Source organism: Sminthopsis crassicaudata, chromosome 3 (genome assembly GCF_048593235.1).
Source record: "Sminthopsis crassicaudata isolate SCR6 chromosome 3, ASM4859323v1, whole genome shotgun sequence".
In the NCBI taxonomy this organism is placed as follows: Eukaryota; Metazoa; Chordata; class Mammalia; order Dasyuromorphia; family Dasyuridae; genus Sminthopsis; species Sminthopsis crassicaudata.
This window is the reverse complement of record NC_133619.1, coordinates 375666379-375686749: the sequence shown is the minus strand read 5'-3', so window position 1 is coordinate 375686749 and position 20371 is coordinate 375666379. Positions and strand designations below refer to the sequence as shown.

At 41.9% G+C, this 20371-nt stretch overlaps 1 protein-coding gene across 1 annotated transcript in view; it reads left to right on the top strand.

Annotated features, from left to right (window-relative positions):
* The window catches only part of LCT (lactase), a 42221-nt gene that overhangs the window by 7839 nt on the left and 14011 nt on the right, over positions 1–20371 (top strand). The window contains 9 exon segments of the mRNA XM_074301925.1: positions 1040–1142; positions 2450–2528; positions 6804–7512; positions 8264–8903; positions 10240–11057; positions 11059–11791; positions 12624–12892; positions 15009–15299; positions 18064–18262. Of these exon segments, the coding sequence (XP_074158026.1) occupies positions 1040–1142; positions 2450–2528; positions 6804–7512; positions 8264–8903; positions 10240–11057; positions 11059–11791; positions 12624–12892; positions 15009–15299; positions 18064–18262 (3841 nt within the window).

Here is a 20371-nt window from a genome sequence, read left to right as displayed (position 1 = left end):
TGTGTGAATTGAATTTTAATCCGGTTTGTATATGATCTGAATCCACAAGGTTTTTAGTCATTAGATAGACCAGTGTAATTTAAAATTTACCAAAGTACATTTTGTGCATTATAAAACTTTTTAAATAGATATTTAAAAAGAATAAGTTAAAGATGAAATAAATGTCTCTATACCTAGTAGGTTGTGCAATGACCACAAGATAGTAAGCAATCAGACGTTAGAAAGATGGGTTTTAAAAGGAAAAAAAAAGAAAGAAAAGAAAAAAATTAAATTAAATTAAAAAAGGAAAATGGGTTCTACCTCACCTTTCCTGTGAAACTTGAAAGGGGCATCTTGTTTTCAACACAACCCCAACTCCATTAGTCATTATTGCTCAACAGCCTTTCTTCCCCTCCCCCAAACATTTTTCTTTCCTTCTGCTCTTAGTAGAGGTCCCACAGTCCAAGCACCTGCATCCACAGCTGTTCAGGCAAAAATTCCTCCCCACCCCCAGCGTAGGCGCATCCTGTTAGTCACTGATATGGCACTCTCTCCAATCTGAAGTTTCCTATTTTTACCATGTTTATTCTTCTGGTCACTCCACCTTAGAAACCCAAATTCCTTACTTTCCTTTACTCCTTATATCTAAAAATTTGCCAAATCCTGTCTATTTGAATTCCACAATATTTCATATATCCATTGTCTTCTCTATATTCACACAGCTACTATTTTCTTTCATACCCTCATCGCCTGGACTATTTCAATAGTCTCTCCCTATTCCTTTCTATCCTCCACACAGCTGCCAAACTGGCCTTCCTTAAGTAGAGGTACCATTTAACTCCTATGACTCTCTATCGACTCAAAGATCCAACACTATTTCATCTTTAACTTGTCATTTTAAAATAACTATTTAAAAAGCAAAGTCAAATAGCTCACAATTACACCAACAATGAATGAATATAAACAAACTGATTCTTGTAAATCTCCCAATATGCTTCCTGCTTTTGGAAGCATTAGACTGAGTGATCTCAGTTCCTGACTAGTTTTTGTTTCTTTGCAGATCATTGATCCCAGAGTGAAAGTTTTTATCTTCAGCCTAAAATTTCACAACTGTGTTCCCTTGAAGGAGAAATCAGCCCAAGTCCTGTTTAATACGATCAAAGGTTGGTAGGAAATGCCCAAAGAGGCTGAAATTGGCTTTAGTGACCCGACCATTCATCTCTAAGATGCTTTCCAGCTCTAAATCTTATAATCTGTGAAAGACTAAGGTGCAAACATGGAAAGATGGTAAATAAAGAGGGTCAGAAAACAAGAACCACGTCTCTGCTGGGAATTTTATTGTACTTCCTGCTCCTTTCCTCCCAACTCCCCTGCCTTGTGCCAGCTCCTGTGGCATTTTGGAGATGATTCTCTTGGTGGTGTCTGGAGTAGCACAAATTTTAAGAAGCTCTGGGGTGCAAGGTTAAAAATCAGGAGACTTGGGGTCTAATTATACGTGCAAGGACACTGAGCCTGTTTCCTTATCTGTTCAATAAAATGAGCAACTAACTACCCTGGCTTCTTCCCAGGCTTGTTATGATGGAGATGGCTCACTTTTATATCACACTTAAAGTTTACAGGATTCTATCCTTATAAAGTTCCTGTCCCAGAGGGATAGGCAGCAAGATATCATTACCCAAGTTACAGATGAGGAAACTGAGCCAGAGATCAATGTCCACGTAGCTAGTAAGAATCAGAATTGGACTAGTACTCTGTTCACTCAACTCTAGGATCAGTTTTTCCCCTAAATCACCCTGACTTTTGAATAAGATAGATTCAATAGTATTGGAGGAACTTTGAAAGGTATATATGTCCAAAGTGTAAGCTCATTTATTAAATGTGTGCATCAGGCAGGAACTCAGAGGAAGAATCAGAGCCTTTGAACAGGTATCCCTATTTGTCTCTCGGGGCCAACTAGGTAGCAAATGTGATTATGTCCATGGTGGGATACTTACTCATTTGCTGACACATTTCACTTAGTTTTAATTGAGTAAATTGCCCTCACAAAGATCAGTTTTAATTGAATAAATCACCCTAACAAAAGCGTTAGGAAAATTTTTTCGAGGCAGTGTGTTGCAGCAGAATAAGAGCTGATCTTGAAAGTAGGGAGATCTGAGTTCATCTGTAACACATTTTGAATGTATGACCCTGGATAAGTCATTTAATTTCTTAAGGCTCCAGGGACCTGTCCCAACCTTCACCAGTAGAAGAAGCTTCCCTATGTAGGAAGTCCTCATGCCAATGAAATCACAGGTTCACTCTATGTCTTTATGAAGAAAATGATAATTCCCAAGGCAGGTAATGAAAGGACATTTAATCTGTTGCCTAGTTTTCATAAAGCTCTTTTTAGGCCCTAAGAAAACTCCTAAAGATGGACACCCTTCCTGACCAGCATCTGCATGTGTGATTTAACAAACTTCTTATTTTACAGCCATAAATAAAGACCAAGTACTGACCATTGGATTTGATGTCAGTGAATTCCTACAGTGTCCTTTCAATGCCAAGAAGAGGTAAGACTAATTTTCTTCTGTGTGAGAAAGGCTGACCTTGGTATATGGGTAATACCTCTCGCTAAATATCCGTGTAACCTCAGACAAGTAATTTTTCTGATAAATGAAGTTAAATTTCATTTTGTCACTCAGTTTCCTCCCTCAATTGTAAAGATATGCTGAGAGGAAAACAATATGAAAGTATTCTCAACAGTCTATAAAATGTTGCTTGGAGACTGCCGGCATCTCCTGGAGCAAGGTGGAAAACAGAAACTGGCTTCCCAGGCCTTCAAATATTCCCCTTTCACTCTCTTCGAGCATTTTTTTGTACTCATCTATCATCCCTTACATTTGAATAGAACTTTACAATTTTATTCTGACAGCTAGGAAGTGCAGTAGCTAGAACATCCAGGAGTTGGAGTTAGGAAGATCTTGAGTTCAAATTCAGTCTGAGATATTTACTAGCTATGTGACTCTGGACAAATTATTTACCCTCTGTCTGCCTCAGTTTCCTTACCAGTAAAATGGAGATAGTAATAGCACTACCTTCACATTACGGGGAAGATAAAACTTCTGCCCTATGCCATTTATATTACCAGCTAGAAATCAGCTAGTGGTTTTGGTTCAGATATAATGGCAATCCGACCAAGAGAGCTCTTAACCAGGAGATCTGGGTTCTCCAAGACCAGAATTATCTGAGACTCAGTTTCTCTGTCTTTAAAGTAAAGATATTGAAGGGATAAGAATTAGACCCAGGATTTATTTTATGTTATTGGTAAAGGTATGCTGAATGAGAGCTCTCTCTCTATTATATCACCTTTTTCACAGATGAGAATTGCATAAAGCAGTAGTGTCAAACTCAAAAAAGAATGGAGGCCACCAAAGTCAGCTCCATGTTAATTCAGGAAATCACATATTAACAGTCTGTGTTCTAGTGTACTTTTATTAATTTTATCATATATTTTTCAATTACATTTTAATCTGGTTCCAGAGCCCTCAAGAATATTGTAGGCAGCCTGATTAACTCAGGAAATCACATATTAACAGTCTGTGTTCTAGGGTACTTTTATTAATTTTATCATATATTTTTCAATTACATTTTAATCTGGTTCTAGAGCCCTCAAGAATATTGTAGGCAGCCTGATTAACTGATGAAAGAACTTGAGCTTTGGCTTTTAGAAAAAAGGTCAGGTGTCGTGTCAACCCAAAGGAGAGAGGCAATTTATGATAAAGGGATTTATCTGCTTTGTTGATGATCTCTGACCTCTGCCATGCCATCAGGGAAGATCAATAATAATCATTTACAGTTTTCTAAAACTGCAGATACTTTCATAATAATCTCAAGAGGCAAATAATGTCAATATTATTGCCATTATTCTACAGACAAGTAAATTGAGGTTCTGAAAAGTGACAACCTCAAAATCATACCAGTAACTAATGACAGAGCTAAGACTCTAACCTAGGTCTTCTTTGACTCCTTGGAGCATAGTGCACTAGACTTGGAGTCTGGGAAATGTGAGTACCCATCCTCCTCCTGCAGTATCATTTAAACTCTCCATGCTCTGTTTCCTCACTGTAAAACAGGTGGGGGTGTCTTTTTATCTCTAAGATCCCTTCCAGCAATAGATCTAACATCCTAGGAATCCAAGTCACTCCCCCTCAAAAGGCCAGGGATGGGAACAGAAAGAAGGGCTTGGGTGAGTGAAAGCCAGACTTGTTCACATGTGGCTGAGTATTTCTCAGCAAATGCTGGTAATCTTTGGCTTAGCAGGCATTTCAGACACATCCTCTCCTTGGTTCTTCTCCATCCAGATGGATAACTGAGAATTGACTCTAATTATAGGAGCACAAGATTTCAGACTCTTCCAACCTTCCCCCCAAGGCAGGAATCCTTTGTCATCTAGCCTCCTCTGGAAGACCTCTTGGTGCCTCCTGAGGTAGCTCCTACCTTTGGACCACCTTCACTATTACAAAGACCTTCCTTAGATTGAGCTTAAATTAGCTTCACAAAATAAACCTAATCTTCCTTCTATGAGATAATCCTTGAGGCAGCTGAGGGTGCAGTAAATAGAGCTGGGTCAGGAGTTAGGGAGACAAATATGTAATAGAGGAATTGCATGTGTTTAACATATATTGGATCCCTTGCTGCCAAGGGGAGGGGGTAGGGAAAAAGGAGAGAAAAAATTAGAACACAGGGTTTTGTGGGGGTGAATATTGGAAATTATCCATGTATATATTTTGAAAATAAAAAGCTTTAATTAAAAAAATAAAATAAACAAGGGGAAAAAAAGGGAGTTAGGAAGATGAGTTCAAATCGTTTGCCAAATTGTTTGCCAAACTTTGGGCGATTTACCTAGGGTCACGAGGCAATATGTGTTAGAAGCAAGTCTTTAATCTAAGTCTTTCTGATTCCAAAGTGAGGGCTCTGTCCATTTTCCCAGGCTGCCTCTCCTATTATCTTATTATCACTTTTTGAACAGCAATAAAAAAATTAACTGAATGTTTTGTGGTTCTGATAGCCAAACTTGGGCATTGGAGGAGGGGAAAGTGGAGTCTGTGAATGTGGGATATTGCAGGCTATCCAGTCAACAAGCATTTATTAAGCACCCATTATGTCCCAGGCATTGGGTTAGTCCTAGGGATATAAAGAAAAGCAAAAAAAGAATTCCTGACCTCAGTGAGCTCACAGTTTAATGAGGGAGACAACATGCAAACAACTACATGCAAAAAAAAAAAAAAAAAAAAAAAAAAAAAAAAAAAAAGATAGACATAGAATTAATAGGAAATAATTTCTGAAGGAAAACACTAGACTTAAGGGAGATTAGGAAAGACTAGTTGTAGAAGACAGAGTTTTGGCTAAGAAAGTCAGGAGGCAAAAATGAGAAAGGAGTTTCCAGGCTTTGAGTCATTAGATGTCTTATGTGGAGGCTGTTGTCACTGGATTGCAAATTATATGAAGGGAAATAAGATGTAAGAAGACTAGGAAAAGTAGGAAGGGTCTAGGTCAAGTAGGGATTTAAAAGCTAAACAGAGGTTTTTATATTTGATCTTGAAGACGATAGGGAGCCAATGACATTTATCGTGCAGGGGACGACATGGGTAAACTTGCACTTTACGATCATTTTCACAGCTGAGGGGAAGATGGCCTGAAGTGAGGAAAGGTCCTGAGGCAGAGAGCCACCAGCAGGCTAGGACGCGGCAGAGGAGGGTGATGAGGTGATGCACAAGAGACGCTGCAAAGATGGACTCTGAGGCCTTATAACTGGTTGGATTCGAGAAGGGAGAGAGAGAGGGAACTAGTTGGAAAGCTTGAGCGGCTGATAAGATAGTCTAGGTGACCTTGACGGAAGTAGGGAGATTAGGAAGAGGGAGTGATTGAATTCCCAGGAAGGTAAGTTGTTCAGTTTTGTATGTCGAATTTAAGATGCCTATGGGCCGTCCAGCTTGAGAAGGTCAACAGGCATTTGGAAATGTGAGACTGAAAGCTGAGAGATAAGGGCTGGATAACTAGATCTGAGAACCACCTGCACAGAAATGATAACTGAATCCATGAACCAAATGAAGTAGTACAGAGTGAGAAGACAAGAGGCCCTGGAGCAGCACCTTGGGAAAAACCCACAGTTAGCAGAAATGATATGCAAGGCTGGCAGAGAAGGCTGGACCACAAGCTCCTGAAAGTGGGATTTGTTTTGTTTTGTTTTGTCTTGGGTGGGGGTGTTTGGGTATCTCCAGTGTCTGACACATTGTAGAGGTCTCCTCGAGAAGTTTAGCCACCAAAGATGAGAGATGGAGAAAAAAATAGCTTTCATATGAACAAATCATGGTCAAGGTCAATGTCACTGGCCTTCCTGAATTCCTTTAAGTTGCACCCACTGTCCTGTCTCCTACAAGAAGTCTTCCCCAACCGCTCTTAATTCCGTGCCTTCCTTCTGTTATTTCCCATTTACCCAGTATGTAGCTTGCATTGTATATGTATTTTTTTCATGTAATCGTCTGCCCTCCTCTCATTAGACTGGAGCTCCCTGAGGGACCATCTTTTGCCTCCTCTTGCATCCCCAGTGCTTAGCCTATAGCTGGCACATAGTGGGTGCTTGCTGTTTCCACATCGCACGTGAAGTCTAGGTGGTAATTGTTTGCCGCTCCCTCTCCATATTTAATTGTTCACTGAGGAGGGTTGTTTAAGTAGTGGGGGGGGGGGGGGCTGTAGGGATATATTCGGAAATGATAGTAAAGAACGAAACACACCAATGCGAACTGGACAAACCCAAGGCCCTTCCTTTTCCTGCGCTTCGGCAGGTCCTGCTCGCTGCCGGACGCGCTGCTGGGCCCCAGCGCCCAGCAGGACGGGAGCCCGGCCCTCGCGCGGTCAGCGTACGGGAGAGTGCGGCAGAAGTTTGCTGGCCAGTCGGAGGCGGAGAGAGACGCGTTCCTGCAGGGCGACTTCCCCGACGGCTTTCTCTGGGGCGCGGCCAGCGCGGCCTTCAGCGTGGAGGGCGCCTGGGCGGAGGACGGGAAGGGAGAGACCATCTGGGACAGGTTTGGGCACGAGGGCCGCGCGGCGAACGGGGCGGCGCCGGACGTGGCGGGGGACGGCTACCACAAGGTGGCCCACGACGTGGCGCTCCTCCGCGGCCTGCAGGCGCAGGTCTACAAGTTTTCCATCTCGTGGTCTAGGATCTTCCCCTCCGGCCACAGGAGTAGCCTCAACCCGCGCGGGGTCGCCTACTACAATAAGCTGATCGACAGCCTGCTGGACGCCGGCGTGGAGCCCATGGCCACCCTGTTCCACTGGGACCTGCCTCAGGCCCTGCAGGATCGGGGGGGCTGGCAGAACGAGAGCGTGGAGGAGGCTTTTGTGGACTACGCGGCTTTTTGCTTCGCCACCTTCGGGGACCGGGTGAAGCTGTGGGTGACCTTTCACGAGCCGTGGGTGATGAGCTACGCGGGCTACGGCACTGGGAGGCACGCCCCGGGCGTCTCCGACCCCGGGGTCGCCTCCTTTAAGGTACGCGCTGCCCCCGAGTCGGAATCCGATCGCACTGATTAGGGCCTTCTATACCTTGGGCCTGTGCTAGTGCAGAGCGTACAAGAAAAGCCTACTCTCAAGGAGTTCCCACTCGTTAGGCGGCGAGTGCAAAGGGACGGCGAGGACATCCCCTCCCTCGGGTACCAGCTAACATTTCTGACAACTGGTCCGCAAACCCCTCCCCCTGGAAGAGCCTCGCATGCGACCCTCTTGTTTTATATATGAGGAACCCGAGGCTCGTGGGATGGTAAAGTGTTCAATCCATAATAAGAGCTTCCGCAGTGTCGTGGGATGGACTTCAGCTGTGGAGATAGCAAGTTGATTTGGAAAGACCCGGGTTCAGATTTTCCTCATTCCCCGTCCAGCGTTGTGTCTAAAGTAACCTAAGCCCCTCAAGCAATCCTCTAAGCGGGATCTGAGAGGCCATAAAGTGCACCCCCCTAATTTTTACAGCCAAACAGGCACGAGAGGGTAAGTAGCCTGCCCGCAGGCGGGGGATGGAGTGCCTGACACTTGAGCGGCTCTTCTGACTCCAAGGCAGTTTTGTCCGGTCAGTGCCCAGAGGCCCTGAGGCGGTCCCAAGTGCAGAAGTTGGGGGTCTGGCCAGAAATAAGCGCTCTCCTCCTCCCGAGTTCCCAGCACCTAGGGCAGTAGCCACGGGACCCGGGCAGAATAAACCAGCTCCCCTCGATACTGTCTAATGCTTTTCCTCCTCCGCTCCCTTCCCAAGGTGGCTCACTCCGTCCTCAAGGCCCACGCCAAGGCCTGGCGCTACTACGACCGCCACCAGCGCGCCCAGCAGCGCGGCCAGGTCGGGATCGTGCTGAACTCGGACTGGGCAGAGCCCCACTCTGCAGAGAGGGGGGAGGACGTGGCGGCGGCCGAGCGCTACCTGGACGCCATGCTGGGCTGGTTCGCCCACCCGCTCTTTGTGGATGGCGACTACCCCGCCTCGCTGAGGGCCCAGATCCAGCTGAAAAACCGCCAGTGTGGCGGCGCCGTTGCCCAGATGCCCGCCTTCACCGAGGAGGAGAAGCTGCTCCTGAAGGGTTCCTCTGACTTTCTGGGCCTGTCCCATTATACCTCCCGCCTGGTTAAGGATGCGCAGAACGGCTCCTGCGGCCCGGACTACGATAGTCTCCGCGGCTTCTCGCAGCACGTGGACCCCCGTTGGCCCCAGACCGCGGCTCCTTGGCTTCGGGTGGTCCCCTGGGGTCTCAGGAGGCTTTTACACTTTGTGTCCCTGGAGTACACCAAAGGGAAGGTCCCGATCTACCTGGCTGCCAATGGCCTGCCAACGGAAGGCAGAGACCTTGATGACTCTGCAAGACGGGACTATTTCAGTCTCTATGTCAATGAGGTGCTCAAAGGTAAGGGCTCCACTGGTGGCACCATAGTTCCATAGAACTATCCAGGTAGTACCTTTAAGGTTGGCCTTTGTATGTACTTAGTCACTAATCAAATCAGATTGGTTTTTGTATTTTGAAATCTAATACCCCTAAGGGTCAAATCTAGCTTATTTCACAGAACTTTTGTCTAAAACAAAGTGTGTGTGTGGGGGGGGGGGGGGCAGCTAAGTGGCGCAGTGGAGAGAGTGCAGGCCCTAAAGTCGAAGGACCTGAGTTCAAATGTGGCCTCAGACACTTAACACTTCCTAGCCGTGTGACTACATAACTATTCAGATTTTTTCTTCTAACATTACATAAATGCCTAGAGTCTATTTGATTTAGAGACTTTCAGTGAATCAGTGTGGCTGGAAATATCATTACAAAACAAAAATGCAAAAACTTTTCTATGATAATCACTATTTGCAAAATCTCTAATCTATGTTGTACAAGTAACCCTTATTTTCTATAATAAATCAGTGTGTGGGGGGAGGTAAGGACCCACACATTTCTAGTTTTTAAAGGTTTATGGAGCATTTTTTTCCTATAATAATTCAGGGATGTCAGGGATGCAGGTGGAACCAGCATTGCTATCCCCATTTTACAGAGGAGGAAATTGAGCCTTCTAGAAGCTAAAGAATCAGAGACAGGATTTGAATATAGCTCTTTTGATTACAAGTCCTGCATTGTCTCTGCTATGCTCTATAACCTCCAAGGGCAGTGTTTTTCCCCTTCTCTTTCTGTAATCCATCACCCATATTCTCGAATTCCCTCTCCTTAACCTTTTTCCTTTCCAAATTCTACCCAATCCCAATGCTCAACTAAAGCCTTTCCTGTCATCCCCAAACTCAACTGATCCCAACTTTTGATTGATCCCAATCTTAAAGTGCTATTTGAACTCAGACTAGGGAATTAGCCACCTGCTTCTTCCAATAACCCCTATTTTATCATAAAAAACCGTTTTGTAATTTTGTGCTAGTGATACCTGAGGTAGATAGCAAAACAATTTCAATGAGGGTTTTTTTTTTTTTTTTTGTAGTATAAATATCAATGGGTTGTATGTACCAATGGAAGACTTTTCTAAAACCATAGATAATGTTTATAGTTGAAACTTGGATGTTTATAGTTGGAAACTTGATTGAGTGCAAGAGATAAATGTGTGTCTTTCTTTAATCTGGAATGACAAAAATATTAATTAGCTACCTCTCTTTGAAATATGGACACTTCTGAGTCTTTCACATGAAAAAGAAAACTTTAAAAAACTAACAAAAAGAAAAGACAAAAAGTTCTAATGTTCACCAATTCTGTTTTCTCTTCTTAGCTATCAAGTTGGACTCGGTGGATGTTCGGTCCTACATTGTTCGTTCCCTCCTGGATGGCTTTGAAGGCCCCTCGGGTTACAACCAAAGATTTGGGCTACACTATGTGGATTTCAAAGATGGCAGCAGACCCAGAACTCCCAGGAAGTCTGCCTATTTTTTCTCCAGCCTTATCAAAAAGAATAGCTTCCAGACTAAAAAGATAGACAGAACTTCTCAGCCATTCATTGATAGTCTTCCCCGCAAAACGCCTCTTGTTTTGGAACCCTCGGAGGTTCCTTCCAAGGCTAAGGTAGTTTGGGAAAAATTCTCCAACCAATCCAAGTTTGAAAGAGATCTCTTCCACCACGGAACATTCGCGGATGACTTTGTCTGGGGTGTGTCCTCCTCCGCCTATCAGATCGAAGGAGGCTGGGATGCAGACGGGAAGGGCCCCAACATCTGGGATAACTTCACCCATACGCCCGGGAACAACGTGGTCAACAATGATAACGGAGATGTGGCTTGTGATAGTTACAATAAGTTGGAGGAGGACCTGAATATGCTGAGAGCTTTGAGAGTCAAGGGCTATCGCTTCTCCCTCTCCTGGTCCCGAATCTTCCCTACGGGGACAAATGATTCTGTCAACAAACACGGAGTAGACTACTACAACCGGCTCATCGATGGCTTGACTGCAAGCAACATCATTCCCATGGTGACCCTGTACCACTGGGACCTCCCCCAAGCCCTGCAAGATATTGGGGGGTGGGACAACCCCTCCTTGATCGAGCTGTTTGACAGCTATGCCGACTTTTGCTTCCGCACTTTTGGTGATCGGGTCCCGATTCTGGATGACGTTTAACGAGCCCATGTACCAGGCCTGGTTAGGCTACGGCGAAGGCGTATTCCCCCCAAACGTGAAGGATCCCGGCTACAGGCCTTATAGAATCGCCCACACCCTCATCAAAGCTCATGCCCGAGTTTACCACACGTACGATCAAAAGTACAGGCCGAGTCAGAAAGGGGTCATTTCCCTGAGCCTCAGCACGCACTGGATGGAGCCCAAGTCGCCGCATTCGCCCAGAGACGTCGAGGCGGCTGATCGGGCTCTCCAGTTTAACTTGGGCTGGTTTGCCCACCCCATCTTTAAAAACGGGGACTACCCCGATGCTATGAAGTGGAAAGTCGGCAACAGGAGCGAGCTGCAGAATCTGCCCGCTTCTCGCCTCCCCAGCTTCACCGAGCAAGAAAAGCGCTACATCCGAAACACTGCGGACGTCTTCTGCCTCAACACCTACTCTACCAAAGTCGTGTCTCACAGAACTCCTCAGCTGCAGCCTCCCTCCTACGACAGCGACCAGGAGAGGACCGAGGAGGAGGAGCTGTCTGGGCCTCCCAGCGCCATGCACAGGGCAGTGCCCTGGGGTCTCAGAAGGGTCCTGAACTGGATCAAGGAAGAATACGGCGACATGCCAATTTACATCACGGAAAATGGAGTGGGACTCAAGAAATCTCAAATTGAAGACATAGATAGGAAGTTTTTTTACAAAACGTACATCAATGAAGCTTTGAAAGGTATGTGGGCTTTTCAAACAGCTTGCAGAAATGTCAAATGTCCCATGGGGCGCACGCCTGGGATTGTTTGGCAGAAAAATCGGAGTTCTCTCAGTACTAGCTCTGTTTTAATTGGTATTTTTTGTTTTTCATAACTAAAATGTTTCTGAGGGTGTCCTGCCCTCTCTCTGCACGGTACTATAGACTTCCCCCCTGCCTCTTCTCCTCTCACACAGTTAATCCACCCAACGGTACATTAACTTCTCAGCTAATCAGAGCCGACTCCTTGGGCTTGTTAAACTATTGTTGTTCAGTATAAAAATTCAATATAACATTTAGTTCTCTTCAAAATACTAGGAAGAGCAGTAGTAAGGTGGTATAGTGGATAGAGCACCAGCCCTGGAGTAAGGAGGATCTGAGTCAGATTGGGGCCTCAGACTCTTAACACTCCCTGGCCTTGTGACCCTGGGCAAGTCACTTAACCCCAATCGCCTCAGCAAAAAAAAAAAAAAAAAAAAAAAAAAAAGAAAAAAGAAAAAAAAAGAAAAAGAAAAAAAATACTAGGAAGAAAAGAAGGAAATAAGCATTTATTGAATACCCACTGTGTTAAGCTCTATTTACAGATGCTATTTCATTCTTGCCATAACCCTGAGAGGTAGGTGCTATAATTATCTTCATTTTACAGTTGAGGAAACTGGTAGACAACAGTTAAGAGACTTGCTCAGTATCACACAGCAAGTACATAAAGCTGGATTTTGCTCATACACCCAGCACCGTATCCACCACTACACAGCAGCCTAAATTCACAATATAAAACTATTCTTTGAATATTCTCCCTTTGAAATTCCATCAGCCTATAGTCTGGACGGCGTCAATCTCCGCGGGTATGTGGCTTGGTCCCTGATGGACAACTTTGAATGGCTGAATGGCTACAGTGTCAAGTTTGGACTCTATCAGGTAGATTTTAATGACACCAACCGACCCCGGACTGCAAGAACTTCCGCCAGGTACTACACAGAAGTTATTAGCAACAATGGCATGCCTTTGAGCAAAGAGGATGAGTTTTTGTATGGAGAGTTTCCGGAAGGCTTTATCTGGAGTGCAGCCTCCGCAGCCTATCAGGTAAGGGGGGAGCAGAGGAGGACGTCAGTGATCACACTCGCCATGCTTGTTTTATTTCCTAGACGTGACCAAAATGTCTGAAGAAACCAGGCTGAGCTGAGCTGAGGCAAATGTTATAGAATCACCCTTGAACTGGAATGAATGTCAGAGTCCATCTAATCCAACTTTCATTTAAAGAGTCTTTCCAAAACTGATCCAGTGAATGGTCATCCATCTCTTGATTGACTCCACTTTTGGACAGCTCTAAAGGAAATTTTCCTGACCCCAAGCCTAAATTTGTTCCTTTCCAACCAACACCATTTGGTCCTTGCTCTGCCTCCAGGACCATCAAACCATCAAGAACAGTTCACTTATTTCTTCCTAATTGTAGATTTTCAAAGATTGGGACAGTATTACTTTAAAAAAAATATATATATATACATATATATATATATATATGTACGTATATATATATATTTAACACTTAAATGCAAAATAAAAAAAAATAACAGACAAAAAGGAAAAAAAAATTGTTATGTGTCCAGAAGAACATCAGGGAGGATTCAAAATATGTAACAATAAATCTCCATTTCAAGAAAACATATATAACAATAGAACTCACTATATTCATGACTGTCCATCTTTTCTTTGGTTCCTTGTAGGCTTATTTTTTTCTCTACTGTACTTTTTTACTTTATACTTTTTTCTCCTTTTCTCCCCCCATCTCACCCAAATATACTACAGTTAAGATCAGATATATGTTTGTGTATACATTAAAGACACACTTATGTATACACATACATATACCTATATATATATACATATGCATATACACATACGTATATATCTGAAAAAATGGTAATATGACTGACATAGAATGTAGATTTCTCTCTTGATTGAATCTTTTAAGTTTGTTTCACTCAACATCAGTTCATATAAGTCTCTCCAGGCCTTTCTGAAATCATCCTGCTGGTCATTTCCTACAGAACATTAATATTCCATTACATTCATACACCACAATTTATTCAGCCATTCTCCAATTGATGGACATCCACTCAGTTTCTAGTTTTTAGCCATTACAAAGAGGGCTGCCACAAACATTGACTTTGTCTGAGATCAATGATTACTACCCATAAATTCTACTCCTAGTCATTGTTATTGTGTGTATATTTCTTTGTTGTATGTACATCTCATTGTTATTTGTGTATATCTCTTATTTCCTATCCTGATACAGTATTTTTGGAGAAAGTCGAGTCAGGTGAATTCAAAACAAAAGCACTTAGTAAAAATCACTCAGGTTATAAATATTTAAAATCAGTAATTTTGATTTTTTGACCTGTTCCTTCCATTCAGTCAAATCATTCAAATTCAGATTTAGTTGATGTTCATTAATTTGCTTTATACAATGCAGTGTGCTAGATACCAGAGATACAAAATTTGTTATAATGAACTTATAATGGCAAAAGAACAAGTACACACATGATCCATAGACCACAGTGTGAACTCCCACTTCCCTGACAAATTCAATTCACTTTCTGAGAGGACCTGAAAAAAAAACAAAGTGTTGCTCCTCTCCAAGAAAAGAAGGATATAAAGGGATTTGATACTTGTACCTGAGCCCTCTTAAAGAATTTCAAACTAGTGAGGTCTGTATTGTCTTCCCACTTTGCAACAGGAAATAATCCTACTCTGTACATGTTGAATTTAAATTAATGTCTTAATCCATAAAGAATTGGGATTCTCTATGCTAGTCACACAGAGGTGCAAGTTTGAATAGTCCAAGAAGGCCATTAGGAATCTGCACCCTTGAGAGAAATGCACCATGACCTTTTTTTTTTTTTTAACATTTAATTTTGAGGAAAAGAAATAATTTTTAAAAATGTCTTGCCGCTTTTTTTGGAAATTCGGCGTAGCTATGGAAATTTGTCTTCCATACTCTAAGAAGGAAGTCTAACTCTACTTCCTTTTCCTCTCTTCATTAACCAGCATTTTTTAATGCTGTGTTTGGCTCCAGAGATACAAATTATTCTTCCCAGTTGTGTCCAGATGTTAAATTTAGGGGCTTGAGTTAATGAAGTGCTCTAGAGATGAGGAGGAATTTGTTTTAAATAATTAAGTTTGCTCTTATCATTTTGAGATTGAGGGTGCCTGGAGAGCTGATGGCAAGGGCCTCAGTATTTGGGATACCTATTCCCATACTCCGCTAAGGATTGCAAATGATGACACTGGGGACGTTGCCTGTGACAGCTATCACAAAATCCAAGAAGATCTGGTGGCTCTTCAGAATCTCCGCGTGTCCCACTATCGCTTCTCCATCTCCTGGCCTCGTGTTCTCCCTGATGGGACTACAAGGCAAATCAATGAAGAGGGCCTCAACTACTATGAAAGACTCATCGATGCACTTATGGCAGCCAATATTACACCTCAGGTAAGAGGAGGGGTTAGGCAAGGGGATTTAGCCAAAAGGGAGATGGTTAAATCAAATGGGATGACAACAGTCCAAATACTCTTTTGCCAAAAGGCACATGGGTTTAAACAAGTTTTTCTACACACACATACACACACACATATGTATATTCATTTTATTTTTGTACCTTTATGTGCATACCTATATATACATATATATAATATGAAAACATTAAAGAGGTTCATACATCTATCATAGAAGAGATCTCACCAGAGATTTGTATTTGACTTAGAAGTCTAAATGAGCTTGCCGCCTTCCTTTTCCTTAGGGAGGTTTTAGTTGGATCCCTCAGAATCTGTTTATCTTTTTCCCCCATCTTCTTGGTTGGGGTGAGTGGAATGGAAGAGGGAGTAAGTTCCAGGGAAAGAGATTAGCATGAACAAAAATAAAGAGGAGAAAATAAAAATATTATCTCTGACATTTAGATGGTGCTTTATGTTTCTGCATAATGTTTTACAAACCTTATTTGCAGAAGTTAAATTACTCATCCATATTCATAGTGTAAGTGTATTATGTAGTATAATTGGGGTATGAGTACTTGATTTACAAATATCTTCTTCCAAGAAAAAGTATTTGATGGTCTCTTAAAAGTGGTCAGTGCTCATATTTAATCCAGCAAAGGTCTCCTCAGCATCCACTGTAAAGGTGGCACAGGAGACTGAGAGAATGTAAGCCTGGCCTTCAGTGAACCTTCCAATCCATGCAAAGTGGCGGTATTTACACTAAACAAAGCAGAGATCAGTTTAAGACTATGTGGTATCAAGAGTAAAAATATATGGCTCTATCCAAAGTCAATGATGGAAAAGGTCAGAGTAGTCAGGGAAGAATATCATAGCTCATGTTTCTATCATGCTTTATAGTGTGTGCAATGTGCTTTCTTCACATGTGGAATAAGTAATGCAAGTCCTATTATTATGAGATTATGAGATTCAGAGGGTTAAATGACTTACTAATGGTTGCCCAGCTAGTTAATAATTCCAGAGTCAAAATGCAAATGTAGTTTCCTTGAGTGCAAATGTAGCACTTCCTATTTTTTTTATGGAATCTGCAGGACTTTAATCTGGGCCTTGAAGCTGCTTGGGGTAAGTGGAATGGAAGAGGGAATGGGCTCCAGGGAAAGAGATTAGCATGAACAAAGGTAAAGAGGAGAAAATAAAAATATTATCTCTGACATTTAGATGGTACTTTATGTTTCTACATAATGTTTTATATATCTTATCTTATTTGTTAAATTATTCATCCACATTCATATTGTAAGTGAGGAAGAATTTAAGCCTAAGAATAGTCCTGATTCCCCAGGTTAACACTTCCCAGTCTTCACTAAGCTGCACTGCCTTTTAATTCATGTCAGTATGGGTGTGAGGGAAATTGTCATTCAGAGTATAAACACTTATTAAGTGTCTCCACTATGTCAGTCACTGTGTTAAATGCTGGGAAAACAAAAAACAAACAAAAAGACCAAGACAATTCTTGCTCTCAAGGAACCCACTGAACCCAGTTCTATAATGGGCATCATATTGCTTGCCTTCTCAGTAGGAGGGGGAAGGGCTTAATGGAAGAACTCAAAATTAAAAAAAAAAAAAAAAAAAAGAATGTTTCAAGAAGCCCACAGTATAAGGGGGTGGTATTTCTTGTAGAAGGTGAGAGTAAAGCTATGAGGGAGAGATGAGAAGGGAGAGTATTTCAGGCATAGGGAAGCCAGCCAGTGAAAATGTCTGGAATCTAGGGATAGAGATGGATCATAGTAAAGATATGGGCTTGACTGGAATGTATGTGTTGGGTAACAAGGGTGAGTCTGGAGGAGCGAATCCAATGCTATTCAGATCCCTGTATTAAGTTTCTGCCACATACAGTGCACTGTGTAGGACTGGAGATATCAAGTTGAGAAATTAGATTTTTTTCCTCAGAGAGCTTATAGTCTAGTAAGGTTATGGGAAAGTACACAAATACCTATAATACAAGTTAGAATGTAGTAGCATACTGGCTAATGGGAATAGAGAGCCTATGTTAGAGTGTTAGAAGTAGGAGACATTGAATGAAGAAAAGATCGTTTATGGACTATGTAATGTGGCCCCCATAAGGGTCATTCTTTTTATTTTTTATTTTTTTAATTTTTTATCCTGAGGCAATTGGAGGTGACTTGCCCAAGGTCACACAGCCAGGAAGTATTAAGTGTTTGAAGGCCAGATTTGAACTCAGGTCCTCCTGACTTCAGGGCTGGTGCTCTATCCACTGAGCCACCTAGCTGTCCCTTTAAGGGTCATTCTTATGGAGAAAAAACTTAATCACATAGAAAACTGCCAGATATTGGATGATGTCACTTGGCACTGCACACAGTTCACAGGGAAAATGTCTCTTCCTCTTTTAGACCAAGATCAGTTTCACACGTTTCCAATAGATATATCATCTGAGAGAGGACAACTCAAAGTATTTTATTTAAGTGTGTCTTTGTCATTTATTTTGGAATATCCTAAGCACCTAGAATGTAAAATGAAGTATAAAAAAAATACATTGAAAATTATTTTAAGTACCCACTTTGAGCTATTTATCTTAAAACTGTAAGATGAATTTAGTTTCTTCCTGAATTAAATGACAAAGACTTTGAAATTGGAGTATGTGATGAGAGATGACTTTCTCAAGTCTCCGATGGAAAAATCTGAGATTGGAAGTAGTCAGAAGTCTGGATTGGTGACAATTTTCCTAATGTGACTTTTTCTTTTAATAGGTGACTATTTACCACTGGGATCTGCCCCAGGCACTCCAGAATGTTGGAGGCTGGGAGAATGATACCATAGTCCAGAGGTTTAAGGAATATGCAGATGTGCTCTTTAGTAGGCTGGGAGCTAAGGTGAAGTTTTGGATCACTCTCAATGAGCCCTATGTCATTGCCAACTTGGGCCATGGCTATGGAACAGCTGCTCCAGGTAATGTCCCCAGGTTACCTTATTGTTTGGGGATATGGTCTTAGAACAATGAAAGTCACAGAGTTCAGCTCAGGGGGTAGGTGGGTGCTAACCTGATTGAGATCTAAACATTTTTGTGTCACAGAAGGAAAACATGGCTCAGATTCTGATATTTCATCTCTGTATAGCAGGCTTGAAAAGAGATGCTGTTTTTCCCCCTCCAGAAGCATGGTGCATTGAAACTGTAAGGGACTTAAGGAATCATGTAGTCTAATCTCCTTACTTTACATATGAGGAAATTGAGGTTCAGACAGGTCAAATAACTTGTCCTATGTGACATGACTAATAAGAGTGTCAGACTTTGAATTTAAGTCTCCAGATTTCTAGCTCAGGAGTATTTCCATTATACCTGCTGGCTGTAAATATGGAATCGATAGAACTCACTTTTTTTTTGTCATTCTTCAAATGTTAATATGTTAATATTAATTATAATTATAATAAAATGGACTAACACAAAATGAGAAATTCATTTTCAGAAATTATCAATATGAGAATGTTTTCTTCTCTTCCCTTCCTTAGTAGGAGAAAAATGCTTGATAATCAAAATTATATAATTATATACATATACATACATATTTTAAATATAAGCTCCTTGGGAGTATGAATTGTTTAATGTATTGTATTTGTATTCCTAGTACCTGACAGCTAGTATGTGCATCCGAAATAATTGTTATTTGATTATAAAAAACAAAAGAAGTTAATATATTCCTTGACATATACACCTTTCATAAATTTGCATGTCTTACTTTGTCCATCTTAAATTGAAAACTCTTATAAGATGAGCAGTGTTTTGTCCTCCATTCAGGGTCACACAATAAAAGAGTTTTAGACAATGACAATGATATTGCTCTTGTGGTCTAAAATGACCTCCACAGAGTTATACACAGTCTAAATCAACTCCCTAGAATGAGAAAAGGAAATTTAACAAGATTTATTTCTTTTGATTTTCCCTGGAAAACAATTTCCCCATCTCTCATTCTGTTTTACCTAAAGCAATCTTTTGATAATAGATTTGTGTTCCCAAGCCCTGTATGTCATTATAGAGAAGAGGAAGCTTCGTGTAGGTTACTCAACTTTTATCTGTCTCAGTGTCATCATCTATAAAATGGGGTTTTACAAGTTATAAGCCTCCAAGGATTTTTCTAAGGAAAAAATGAGATCAAATTTATAAAGTGCTTTACAAATCTTAAAGCATTATGTGAGTTACCACTGATGTTGCTATTAACGTGTATGTACAGTTCTGTGCAGAGCCCTTGGCCAGATGGTGAGGAGGATGTGAAGAATTAAGGATGGTTTGGTTGGAGAGATCAGACATCATAAACATACGAAGATCTAAATGACAGTGCAAGGCAGTACCTGATACATGCCTGGTGGCCTAGACCTCAGGGAGACAATGGGCTTAAGAAGAAGGAATGGTTCAGGGAGCCCTGTGGGACAAGGGGCATTGAGCTGGGTCTTTGGGGATGGGAGCAGGTGGGGTGGATATCTCAGGTGGGAGGCAAGAATGACAGCGGCATTTATACGGGAGAAAACTGGAGTGTCGCCTATTGGAAGTGGGGACTTTCAGGAAGTAATAGAAGACAAGCTTGAAGAAATGTGGGGGATTCCATTAGGCCTTGGCAATCAATGAGGCTCTGATCAATCCCAGGACAATTATCAGTGAGTGAGGTTGTAGGCTTGACAGGTAACTGGAAGGAGAGGTGGGCAGCATTATTGGGCAATAGTATCGACTGCCGTGGTGAAAGATAGAATTTAGCACTGTCCTTTTGTTTCACTGGTGATATGGTAGATAGAGTGATAGACTTGGAATCATTAAAACCTGTGTTCATATTCTGATACACACTTATTGTGTAACTCTGGGCAAGGCACTTAATAACTTGTCTCAGTCTGTTTTCTAACTTTAAAATGGAAAAAAATGAGAGATCTATAATTATATGTCAGCCCTATTAATTTTGTTTTAGATGTATGTGTACATACATGGTATATATATATATATATGTGTGTGTGTGTGTGTATGTGTTTATGTATATATGCTTGTGGGTATGTGATATATAGATATATGCATGTGTG